At 45.7% G+C, this 13,178-nt stretch overlaps 2 protein-coding genes across 5 annotated transcripts in view; one reads left to right on the forward strand and one right to left on the reverse strand.

Moving 5' to 3' along the window:
- Positions 1-10,276, reverse strand: part of CADM3 (cell adhesion molecule 3) — a 30,554-nt gene extending 20,278 nt beyond the window's left edge. For both annotated transcript variants that reach the window (XM_007976588.3, XM_007976587.3), the window contains exon 1: positions 10,037-10,276. In XM_007976588.3, coding sequence (XP_007974779.1) covers positions 10,037-10,118 — 82 coding nt within the window. In that variant the 5' untranslated portion in view covers positions 10,119-10,276. The remainder of the gene's footprint in view (positions 1-10,036) is intronic.
- The window catches only part of AIM2 (absent in melanoma 2), a 137,589-nt gene that overhangs the window by 6,699 nt on the left and 117,712 nt on the right, over positions 1-13,178 (forward strand). The window lies entirely within an intron of this gene.

Genomic DNA, 13,178 nt, shown 5'->3' on the forward strand with positions numbered 1-13,178 from the left:
GCTTGTGGTAGGCTGAGGGGGGCCCTCAGAGACTTAGTTAAGATTCCGAGGAGCAGAGACTGGGAAGTGGGTGGCAGGGAAGGAGGTGGGGACAGCTGTTGCTTTGATTTGCTATTGAGTCAGTGTTCTTGGTGCATTAGCACCAGGAGGGAGCCCTGGGCTGGCCCCCAACCAAAACAAGCCCCTCTGTAGCCAATACTGAGTTGTAGTAAGAACTGCAGTTGAGAGAAAAAGGAAGGGGATTTGATCCCAAAAGAGTCTCTTCCTTGCCTTAGCTGCTTCCTTCTGGGACTGGGCTATGTGCTCTAGACAAGCATCTGGTGTTCTGCCCGAAGAGCATGGGAGGGTGAAGTGAAACAGCACAGGGGAGGGCTCAGTGAGGACCTCTAGAGCACAGATTCTGTGCAGGTATTGACTCTCTTCAGCTGTTTTGGAGTAGGCCCCTGAAGACAGGATGATAACAACCCTGAGCCATTTTAGGAGTGTCTGTTTATCCCATCTCCTCATTTACTTCTCACTATGATCAAACACTTTAGACACACGGACAGGTATGACTTGAAATCTGCATTCTAATGCAATACAGTCAGGAGGCCAGACTTTGAACTCTTAGTTGTCCTCTTAAACTAAGTAGAGGGATTTTATACCCTTTCCCTCAATTTATCTTGCTGCTTTCACACATATGTAATAGAACTGGGGGGAAAAAGTTCCTCATCTTAGGAAAGTACTTGAGAAAGGAAACATAACAGATTCCAATGCAGAATGCAATTTAGCTCATTGGAAGGGTATGGGAAAACAGAGACTGGGAATGGGCCAGAAAGCCCAGAAAATCAGGAGAAATAAAGAATAGATTCTCTGGAGATGAAAAATCTCAGCCCAAGTTCCAACAGCTTGCTTATACTCTGCAGTACCTATCCCAGTGCCCCAATACCTGTCTGAGCGCATCGATGAATTCCCTTTCTCAGTGGGCTCTGTCTTGTTCTCCTATGCTCCTTACATTGCACTTTAGATATTTCAGGCTGATGGCTTGGTGTGGTGGGATAACAATGCTGTGGAAAAGTTTAATTTGTTACAAGTCAAGCAAGAAAGCACTCATCTCTGCTGGTTCTTATTTTCCTGACTTGTTTTACTGTTACCCTTCACTGGATGATCGGAGTCAAGGTGTGGATGACAGGTTCAGGGCAATGGTTAGGAGCATTACATGAAGAAAAATGTGTTCTGCTCTACACACCCACAGTACCCTAGTTTCACTGATTCCCCCAATCCTAACTGCTATTTAGTCTCCGTACACTCTCCTCACTTAAAAAATAAAAGTCTGTATTTTTAAAATTGCTGTACATTGTTTGCATTAGCCTCACTTTGTACCTTCCTGAGAATTTAACTCTTCCGTGAAACAGATACATTCTCCCAAGTCCACAGATCTCACAGTCCCCGAAATGGAAAATAATACTGTTCTGACAAAAAGAACTCTTATCTCTCTTCTTAAATCTCCATTGAGTGTCTCTTATTTGATGTGGGCAAAAATATTTTTGTTCCCTAAGATGGATGCATATTTTGACATGTGCCCCTCAACACACACACATAAAACACTCTGATTCTCACTAATCATATTTCTGGGTGTTTTTTTTTTTCTGACATGAACACACAGATTTTATTATGACCCAGATACAGAGTCCTTTTCACATGCCCATATTAATCAGAACCCCTTACTTCCAGAAAACCATATGGCTTAAACTCAAGAGATTCTCCCCAAAGCAGAATTCAGGCTCTCTCTCCTGCTCAAACTCCCCAGGAGAGGGCCAGAATCCTCTCCTCTCCAGGGCTGAGGCTCGGTCCATCTGTCACTGACATTGGACTCCAGGACTTGGAAACCAGAAAAGAGTTGGCATTAAGTGGCAATTGAGGATAACTGAAAATATGGGAGGATCAGGGGCTTAGTGGTGGTAATTTTTATATTTTTGTGAGATTAGCAGATAGAAATTATGGGAAGTAACATATAATATGTATTTGGAAAGATCTCATCCTTAAGAACTACAGTAAGAACTAGTGAGTGCAATTGTTCTACTGTAATTTTTGCATTTGCTGGGCAAAAAAAAAAAAAAAAAAAGATTAGGAGCAGATGGTAAAACTGGCTTCTCATTTTATAATAACTCAAGAACTCAGCTCCAGGCTCTTCAAAGACTGACTGACCGCTATGCTAAGTTCCAAATTACCTGTCATTGATGTACTTACTGAAATCAGAATTGGAAGCAAAGAGCCAGGTCATAGAAGGGTAAAAGTAAACATATGAAACAAAAATATGCATATTTCCAATAAAATCTTGTATCAGAAGTACTAGTTCTTCATCCTACCTCGCCAATATTTGGGAGTATCTGAAGAAAGGGGAGAAATGAATAATGGCTAGCCTACAGATGAGTGCCTGAGACATCAGCCTTCATTTCTTTTTCCTTTTTTTTTCCTAGGGCAAGGTGATGCACCTGACCTTCTTGACCCTGAACTAGAAGTAAATGAGCTAAAGGTGCTTATAATTAGCAATCAATACACAATTAGTGTAAGTGTAGCTGGGGAAAGGGAAAATAAATCCTTAGAGAAGACAACATTTTAGTTTGTTCTTTAAGTTATTTAGCTTTCTTATTGTTCTCTTGGAGACTTCCAAGAGAAAGATAGAGAGAGAAGAGAAGGTTAAAGAATCCCAGGGGTAAGAGTTCACATTAAAGAATGATGTATGTGCTGAAAAATATGTTGAGATTTCTGTATTTGAGTCTTTTTTGAAACCTGCCTGCTCTTCATGAGAATAGGGGGTTTAGGAAGATGAGTAGATGGGAGACACTCCAGCTGTTACTATAACCCTAATTCTGTCTTGCTGAAGGCTCGCTCATAGAGATAAATCACTCTCATTACCTGTCCTTGAGGAATGAAGTTTCTCCTTGTTTCAAATGAAGAAATGAAAGAGGAGTCCTGGAAATTCATCCTGGAAGCCTGCCTCTTCTACTAGACTCTGCTGTAGGTCACTCATAAGTATTAACTATTATATTAACTTTTATCCACAAATTGACATGGGAAAATCAGCATTTAGGGGACGAGAAGCTTGTGTAGTTCTGATGTGATGTGAAGAACAGGCTGGCTAATCTAAGACTGACAGGAGCTGAGCACTGTCAGCTCCCTACCCCGTTTGATATCATCAGCTTATTGGAAGATACCCTCAAAGCATAGCAGAGTACAGTTTAAAGATGCATCTACTGAGATACGGCCAAGGACCTGTGCTCTCGGAGAAGATGGTTATATTTAAAGGCATTTAGTTTTGCACAAGGTGGTTATGAAGGTGGGGAAGTTAAGTCAAGATTTTGATATTTGTTTTCTCCCGTACATGTACTAACTAGGCCTAACCCTGCTTAGCTTCCGAGATCAGACAAGATCCAGTGCATTCAGGGTGGTATGGATGTATACTTGACACTTGTTTTCTATGCCTCTCATTTACCGGATTCCTCCATTATCTATTTTGATAACCCATTGTTATGTATTGTCTTTGCTAAGGTTGAAGGAAAAGGGTAAAAAAGCACCATCGCGGGAAAGTTAGAGTTGGTTGTCGTGCTCAGAGTGCTGTTAAGAGGTACATGTTTATAAACTGAGTAGGATTCATTTTACATTCCACACTTATAGTGTATACAGTCAATCCTGCATATCTATGGGTTCCACCTCCATAGATTCAATCAACTGCAGATTGAAAATATTTTTAAAAACTGTGCCAGTGCTAAACTTGTATAGACATTTTCTCCTGTCATTATTGCCTAAACAATACAGTAAAACAACTATGTACATAGCATTTAGATTGTGTATGGTATTATAAGTAATCTAGAGATAACAAAGTATACAGGATAATGTGCATAGGTTATATGCAAATACCACTCCATTTGATATCCAGGACTTGTGTATCTGCAGATTTTAGTATCTGTGGGAGGTCCTGGAACCAATCCTTCATGGATACCAAAGTACAACTGTATATGGTTATCATATAAGAGCAATACTATCTCAATCTAAAACAGAACTATATATAGTTGTATTTTTAATCTATGAATCCAGATATGACAAAACATTCAATTCTTTTGAGGCCATTTGAGGTCACTGTAGGCCACAATTTCCTGAGCATCTTACAAAAACCTTCTAGCACTGCTTTTTTAACCTAAGAATTGCTTGCCCTTCTCTTCCCTTCCTGCAGTTGATTAGATGGCTGTGAGGACTTCCTAGATCTATATCTCAGAGTTTTGTTATGTGTTTGTGGTGGAACAGGTCAGGGACCATAACCAAGAACATGTGTGTGTTTGTGGTGGCAGGGAGGGAGATTCTAGCCCTGTTCTGGGGACTGCACTGTGGAGAATAAGGAGATTATGAAACTTGGAGGTAAAACAGGACCATGGAGAGCAACAAGAAAAGCCTAGAGTGTCACTGTCAGGGGCTAGCACCATGGAGAGCTCAAAGCACAGGTATAATAGCTTGCTCCATAAAGAACAGGGAACTGGGATCATGGGGTAAGGTAGCCAGCTCTCAAGCACAGGAACTAAAAGAACAGACATCATGCTTCTATTAGGATCGCTCTATGCTCATCACTTGCTCTCTCTGAAGTGCTTCATTTGAACCTGTCAGGGTGATACACAGCCAAGAGACTGTGCTGAAAAATGAGGACCACCACCAGACTCAGTTTGTCAACATGAGCATCTGTGATTACATTAGATACCTAGATATTAGTGGTGACGGAGGGGCTTTTAATGTGCTTTAGCTTACCATGAGTAAAATTAGGCCTATCTTCTAAAGACGGAACTGAGAGCCTGTGCTCCCTCAGAGACAGTAGGGAACAAGAAAGTCAAAATACGTATTTTCGTTAGGTAGGGTATGAGATGTATCAGACTCAGAATGTCCCAATGTATCCAAAATTGCTATAAGTAGTTCAGACAACCACACTAGAAGACAGGTATGGAATCATGCCTCTTGTTCTCAGGATTTAGAAGTTTCTCTGTTAGTTGAGAAATTTCATGACTGTCTTAAGGGTTAGGAAAATATTGGTAAAGAGAGAAATGATTCTTTAGTATTTGCTGCTTCAGTGAAGAGTATGTACCTTTACTTCTTAGCATCTTAGCTTCTGTTGTGTAAAAATCCCAACAGATTCATGTGTTCAAGCCTCCTGAGAGCTTGACTTCTCTGTACTAGAAGGGATGGATCTCCTGGTCTTATATAACAGAATTGGACTGGGTTTCTACTTGGGTAGTTATTGGAGCCCCGGGCACCAGCTGGTTCTGACCTTGTAAAAAATGATCACTGCTGCCGATCCTAGAGGCAGAAACAGGTCTCTAGCCCTGGAAACTTGTTCTTCTTCATTTTATGATGACATGGAGTGTTTATACTTAATCTGAGCAAGTTCTTAGAAACAGAATCTTTTTCTGATGGCTTGCTTCTCCAGGGCCTTTTCTGATGGTTTGTTTTCCTCTGTCTTTTGTAAGCATTTCCACGGGGATTGCTATTCTTGGAGATTAAGGGTGGACCTCTAAAACATGACCTCATATAGGAAACAAAATATTCTAGTACATGGGCCTATGGTCAATGTTAAACATGAAACATTACATTCTAACATGAAAAATAAAAGAAGATATAATTACCAAAACTTTATAATAAGTTTGAATTTTTCACTTAGTAGTCAGTAAGGAACTGGTCCAGTCCACAGCTTGCTTTCAACAAGAATCTGGAACCTAGATCACCATCCTTAGGTAAAACTCTATTACAGAGAATTAGATGACAAAAAAGGGATTGTTGAGCCAGTATGCAGTTCCACTGGAGTAGGAAATAACAAAGAATAAGACTAGTCACAGCCCCAGGGGTTTTCTTTCTCTGGTGATATTTGTGAAGATTTTTTTCCTACCATGTGATTTAAGGAAAATAAACTTTTGATCCCATTTTACATATTATTTGGACTGCAAGAAAGTAGTAACATCAGGAAGTACCAAAATCAAGTCTAAGAATTTACAGAGCAATGGCACAACCTCTCAATTATTTCAAAGTAACCAGAACGCCAAAGGGATGCTGTCTGTGGAAATTTATGGCTGCAGAACTGTGAGTCACTCTCTCCAAGTGAGTAGTGAATATCTCCAACAAGGCACCTCTTGCAATTAGATTTGGACCTCCTTTCTTCTGCAGTTGGAAGAGGAAGGAGAAAGAGCCTAAGGGTAGTAAGCTGGCTCATTCTATCAGTCTAGGACAGAGGATTTTGAACTGTGTGGCAGAAGCCCAGGTAGTTCCTTAAGGATTATAGGAATGTGTAAAAACCAGTAAGACAGGGAAAAGGGATATAGGTCTTACTTCACTATTTCAACAACAGCAGGTCTCCTTTGATATGTTTTTCTCATTTGTTAAAAATGTCTCACATCTTTGTTTTAAAAGCAAAATGGGAAAACTCCTGCCCTAGAGGAAACTATTAAAACCAGCAGTGCTATCCAGATCTATGGAGAAGCTTAGAATAGAGTGGCATAACTGCTGGGTAGGCAGTTGACATTACATAGGTTAGGACCTACATGAAACACACTGATTCTTCATGGAGTTAACTAAACTCTGCTATATGAGTGTCTCTGTGATGGTCTTAACTTTTCCGTGCTAGAAGATGCACATGTCTAAAAGGAGAGCATATCCTTCCCAAGAGTTACAGCTGCAACTAGGAGAACAGGAACAGAAACAGAACAGTTACAGCTGCAACTAGGAACAGAGACTGGATGGAGTCGATCTGCCAAACAGATCTGTGGACAGTACTAGAGCGAATGCCTGCTGGACTTCTCTGGCACATTGGGCATGATGTCCTCACTGGGCATCTGGCCAGGGGGCTGTAGAATGAATGATAGTGGACAGAGGTCATTGAGAAGAAATAGATGTTCATGTGTGGGGCAGCGCAGTACAAGGTTAAATTGCTATAAACTTATCTGAAACAAAGAGAGGCTATCCGTCTATCTGTCTTTACCCTAGGTCAATTCACAGAGTGCTGGAAATAACTTGAGAAGGAAGAGCCCAAGAAAGCTGGTCACAGTGTTGAATACTGAGCTGTTCACCAGAGAGAGGACACATTAAGTTCATAGACTTGAGTCCTCCAAAGCTAGAATTGTCAACCACAGTGAAAACTAGTGGAGAAATGTGAGAAGGAAGGGCAGATGGGACATTCTAAATGTCTTACCTGTTCCTGAGCTGTTGGCACAACTCTCATGGCCAGTCTTAGATATCAGTTGCTTGCCCTCTCAATCCCTGTTCAGCCTTATGAAGCTTAAGAAATTTATGCTGTGCCCCAGGGGACGATATGCCCCAGCAGCACATTAAGTTTGTTTCCTTATTCTAAATGGGAAAAGATATGCTACCACAACACCCTTGACAATTCAAGCATCAGCATAAGAGTATCTTGTCCTTAAACCTTCACACCATATCTCTCATAGTTTTGGTCAAACATTACCAGTTAAGTACATATTGCCTAGTTTTCTTCCCAGGGGCCCCAGGCCAACTCAGGGGTACTAGACACATGTCCATGATCCTGTGCAAAATAGTCTTCAGGATTACTATCCGTGAGCATTAAATCTACGCATTTACCTCCCACCATCAGCACTGGCCTTCTTAGATCCAGAAACTAAAAGATAGAATTAATTTAAGATAGAAGATATAGTGGTTATGTCTCATGCATCAGTGTGTCCTGAGATACTGCACACCAGACAGATGTCCATTATCTGTGAAGATAATGCTCTCCAAGGAAAATGATGCTTGGTTTGACTCTTCTTTGGAAACAGACCCCTCCTGTTCATCTCCCACTTCCCCACCTCTCCTCTGGAAATTCCCCATTTAGAAGTTACTGCTTTCCACTGTTTCTCTCAGGCCACTGCTCTGAAACATATTTCTAAATATGAGGATATAACATTTCTCTTCCTCTCAACTTTAAACCTGAATAGGGACTGAGCCCCCAATTTGAGGACCAAGAAAGAAGAGTGTAGTCAGTGAAAAAAGACTTGGCTAGTATACTGATTTACTCTAGTCTATAGTTTTTTTACATCTTAGAGTAGAAGAGCTCACAGCTTTCTGGATGACGTCTTTCTCTCTTTTTGGGGCCCAGCCTAGCACCATCAGTTCCCATTGCTGAACGGCTGCAGTTTGGATCATATTTGCCTCTCGTTATAAAACTCAGCAGGTTAGAAAGGCCAGGGGCTGCAGCTGAAAGTCGAGGCCTAGTAGGAGGGTCATTAGTGAGGCACAAACACCCAGCAGCCTCTCTGTCTTGCACTTAGCCTGCTCTCCCCAAAGACTCCCTTCAGCTCCTCAGTGAGTGGGGTCGTCAGTGCAGTCCTCTGGGGAAGGGGATTCCGCCTAGGGGAAGGGAGAGGCTGCTGTCTCTGTGGTGACTAGGGCGGGAACTCCCTTTGGGGAGTTTGATGGGTAGAGGGCGGAAGGAGTCAGCCAGCCAGCTATAGGGAGGGGATCCCCAGGGTCCCCATACCAGGGAAGCTCCTTTATCACGATGGAGACAGGTCTGAGCGAGGTCAGGCGAGGTAGAGCGATTATTCCTCCAGTACCCTGGCTCTTCGCCTGTTTTCCTCAGATGAAATTCTCTACATCATCCTCCCCAGTTTCAACCCCTCCCCTCTCCACCCCCGCCCCGCCCTGTGCCCATCCCTGCTGGCCACTGGGTCCATCGCCCAGGAGCCACCTCCCCTTTCTCCTCCCCTGCGGTTCTTTCTGTTTTTCGTTGGCATCTGGCCGGGCATAGCCACCACCCTCCCCCTTCACTCTCCCCACTTCCCTTTGCTCCACAGAGGTCCTGTTCCCTCTCCCCCTTCCTCCATCCCAGCCCTCCTCCTCTTCCAACAGGGCGCGGGGAGAGGAGGATGCATTCCTTTAGTCTCTTCACAGCCGGGCCTCCCTCCTCAGGGACCTGAGGCTGGGAGCTGTGGCCCCCTTCCGGGTTTCCCTACACGCTGCCCCTCTGCCATCCCACTAACCGTTAGTAGCCTTTAAGAAAGCTGAGGTGCCCCCACAGCGCTGACCTACATAGCCCGGCCCAGGGCGGGAGGGGCTCTTCCCCAAGTCCCCTCACCCCTGGCCCCGCCTCCTTTCTCCCCCGACTCCCTTCCTTCATCTCTCTACCATTAGGAACCGAAGAAGGTTTGAGTTCCAGACTGGGGCAAAGGGGCTAGGTATGCTACCTCACCCCAAATTTGGGAAAATCAGTGCTTAGCCCGGGAAAGCTTTGGGTTTCTCATGCATCCTCCTCCCCAAATATCTTGATTCTTTCTTTTGCGCTCCCCCCCCCACCCCCACCCCGCCTCTGCTCCTGTCTGGATTTCTTTTCCCAGCTTCTACCACTGCCAGGGATATTGCCATCCTGGGCCCCCTCCGCCCTGTGTTGTTGTTTTGCTCCAAGGGTAAGGGCCCCCTTCTTTGCCCACGCCCCCCTCAGCAGCCTCACCCAGACCCCCTTCTCTGCCCACTCGGAGCTGCGCCGCGGGTGGCGGCGGGGACGGGCGGGGGAGCAGAAATGTTTGCATACAGCAGTTTGGGGGATTGCACTGGCTACCCAACCCCTACAGACATACATACACAAACACCCGACACACGCCCTGACTGAAACAGCGACAAATCTCACTCCGCCCCCAACACACACTGACACAGACATACACACAGATACTGACACAGAAACGCAGAGCCAGACACCAACACAGACGCGCGCGCACACGGACAGCAACACATCCAGACCCGGGGCTGCTCCTAACGGACATCAGCCCCGAGAGCCAAATCCCGGTGCACACGCAGACACACGCTCGGTGGTGTACACAGAAGGGTGCACACGCCGGCACACCCACAGTCCACAGAGACACGGATGCTCAGAGACAGACACAAGGGTATTAGCAGCGGCTGGTGACTTTAACCCCGGTTCCAAACAAAGCCAACAGGCTCCCTCCGCCAGACTCCCGATCCCAGCCCCCGCCTCGGGTCACTCCCCTCCTCCCCAGGCGCCGCCCCCTCCCTCACTCACCGTCCTGGGAGAGGTTGGCCCCACTGGGCGCCCAGCAGCAGGCGAACAGCAGGAGCAGGAGCAAGGCGACTGGGGCCCCCATCGCGCTTCCCGGCCGGCTCCCTGGCTGGGCTCTGGCGAGCCTGGATCCCCGGGGGCTGGGGATGGGGAGGGGGTGGACTACGACGTTGACCTAAAGGGTGCCCCCGAGCCGCTTCGGAGCCCGGGGCCGAGGTGGGGACCGGGAGGGAGCCGGCGCTGCTGCAGTCGCGGGGATTAAATAGGGCGCTCGGAGCAAACCATTTGGTTGGAGGTGGAGGGGGGTTGGCGGGGGGTTGGGCTGGTCGCGGGGGGGGCAGGCTGCCGCATTCCCCACTCCCCCCACCTTCAACACCCCCTCCTTGCCTTCGTGGTGCCTTCCACCCTCTCCCCCGGGAGCTCTGCCAGCCGAGCTCGGGTGTGGATCAGAGGGAGGGAGCTGGCTCAGCAGTGGGACCCCGCGCTCACCCCTCTTAGGCTTGGGGTGGAGGGAGGGGAGTCGGACAGGGCCATGGGCCAGCTGGCGAGCACGGCCACTGCAGGCCTGGGCAAGGGCGTGCCCACTAGGCTGAGATCCTCCAGCTCCGCCCTCCATCCTTTGGCAACTGGGGATCCCCTTAAGCCCTGGGGTCCCCCACCAACTGTGTACCCAGGGACATCTCTCCAGTGGATAACTACTAACTCTCAGCTTTCTCCTAAACACTAACATCTCTAATTCCTCTTACTCAAGAGCCCATAGTTATCTGTCCAGCAACAATTTGTGGCCCCCGGCCTTAAGCCCTGGGGTCCCCCTATCAACAATGTACCCAGGGACATCTGTCCAGTGGATAGTTGCTAACTCTCATCATTCTCCTAAATGCTAACATCCCTAATTCCTCTTACCCAAGAGCCCATAGTTGTCTATCCAGCAAGAATTCGTGGCCCCAGGCAATCTCCCTTGAAAGGCATCTTCCAGCAAACTCCCAAGCCTTGGGAACCAATGTCTCCCTCAATCTCACTCAAGTAAATAACTCACCCTCTGAAAACATGATTTCACCCCAGACACTTGCCCAATCTAGCAGCCTAACAAAGCAACTCAGTCGTTTTCTTTCTTAACCCTCCCTATTCTATCCCTTTAACCCCCAGTCCTTTTCTCCAATATTTTTTTCTTCTTTCTTGATCTTTTGCAGGATCTTGCCCATCTCAAGTTTGAGTTAGTAAGGTTCATGGATGAAGAGTCTGATCTAGAAACCCTCTAAGGACACCTGCATCTGTGACCAAAGCAACTCTCATTCTTGAGGCCAGATATAACAAGATGATGAGAGGTGACAACGTGCTAGCAGCACTCGCTCGCTCTCGGAATGAAGCCAGCGAGACCAAGAACCCACCAATTCCGGACACAATGAGAGATGCAGGGTGTTTGCGCTTGGTCTTGGCTTAAGTGTCCCAAATCCCTGGTGTTTGCCGTTCTTTGTGACTGAGTATCTCTGAGAGAGTCTTGATATATCTCAGAAAGGGATCTTTCTAAATCAGTCTTGCTGAAACTTAGCTTTTGGAAATACATTTCTAAATGTTAGAATTCTAGAATAAAATAATTTTAGATATGTAAGAATTCTTAGAAAATGGCTCTTCTAACCTGTTAATTATATAGGTACAACTGAGGCTCAAAGGAGGCTAACTGAACCAAGGTTACACTGACAGTTAACGGTAGAAGACACAAGTGTTGGCTGGGATGTGCAACAATATGATTTTAAAGTGTCTTCCAATCCTGTGAGGCTAATATTTTATCCCTAGATGAGGGATTTGGGTGCTTGTCTTCTAACTCTTAGAGCAGCTCTCTTTCTGGGCTGATGACTGTCTCACTGGGCTAATCTTTAATGTTTGGGTAATCTTTCCTTCTTGAAAACAGAGTTTTTCAGCCCCCTGTGATGTAGTTAATGTTTCTGTCACCCAGAAACTCAAGGGCAGGGATGTGGAAAGTACTTGGTTACCAGTAAAGCCCTATATAAATTTCAAGCAATTATGGGAGGTCAGGAGAGAATATTCCCCAGGGAAATTCTTCCAGATTGTCAGGATGCTGCCCCACAGTTTTTCTCTTATGGCTGTTAGAGTTGATGGTTTCTGGGAGAAGAGTTCTGCCTGCCTCTTGGACATTTCTTGAGTGCCTGGATAGTTAAGATTTTCTTGCACGGAAGTGTTGACCATCTTTGCCTGTCTCACTTGCCTGACTTGACATATCTCAGTGGCTCCAGACCATTCTGTCTCCCTAGGGTTTGCTGATATCTTAGAATATCCAAGAGATGAAAATAAAGGGGGTACTATATTTGAGGGGTGTGGAAACCGGAATGTAAGAGAGAGAAGAGGCTGGGCTAGGGGGTAGGGGAGAGATGTGGGAAAGATTGAACTTTCCCACAGGGGTGGGGCCATGTTGGCATGAAGTTAGTTATGCAGAGTTCAGGCAGTAATGTGGGTGTTTTCAAAACAGAAATCAGATTCAGAAGGGAAAGATCAGGCTACCCTAGTTAAAGGGTCTTAGTGGATAAAGAGTATTATCTTTGCAGCTAGAAGACATCTTAGAGATCATCTAAGTGGGCTTAAGAGAGAACCGGTTAATGGAGGGGGAGGGGAGTGAGAGTGGGGATGGGTGGGATAGGGAGCGCAGGATGTAGGATTAGGTCTCATAGTCTTCTAATTAATCTGTCTTTTCCATCTGCTGCTCTGCAGTGATCCCCTTCTGCCTGACCCCCTTAACTCTGTAATACTTGCTGGTCTGGCCCTACTCTCTACTCTAACTGCATGACAAGAACCAAGGGTGAGAGGTAAGGAGGAAAGCTGTTTTGGAGAGAGTATTAAGAGTTAGCAAATGAGACTCTGGAATGCTCTTTTCCTACTGGCTCCTCTTCTCCTTTCTGCATCATCAGCATCAGTTTGGCAGCAGTTTAAGTCCTGGGAATAGGAAACAGTCACTGGCTTTTAGAATTATAGAATAAAAGAATGTTAGAGTTGTACGGGAACTTCAAGATTATCTAATTAATACCCCTTGTTGAACAGATAAGGAAAATGGAACTCAGAGAAGCTAAATGACTTTCTGTGCTCATACAGCTAGCTGGCAGAAGGGTTACCAGCACTGGGTGGGGAATGGGAG

This window comes from Chlorocebus sabaeus, chromosome 20 (assembly GCF_047675955.1).
Source record: "Chlorocebus sabaeus isolate Y175 chromosome 20, mChlSab1.0.hap1, whole genome shotgun sequence".
Classification (NCBI taxonomy): domain Eukaryota; kingdom Metazoa; phylum Chordata; class Mammalia; order Primates; family Cercopithecidae; genus Chlorocebus; species Chlorocebus sabaeus.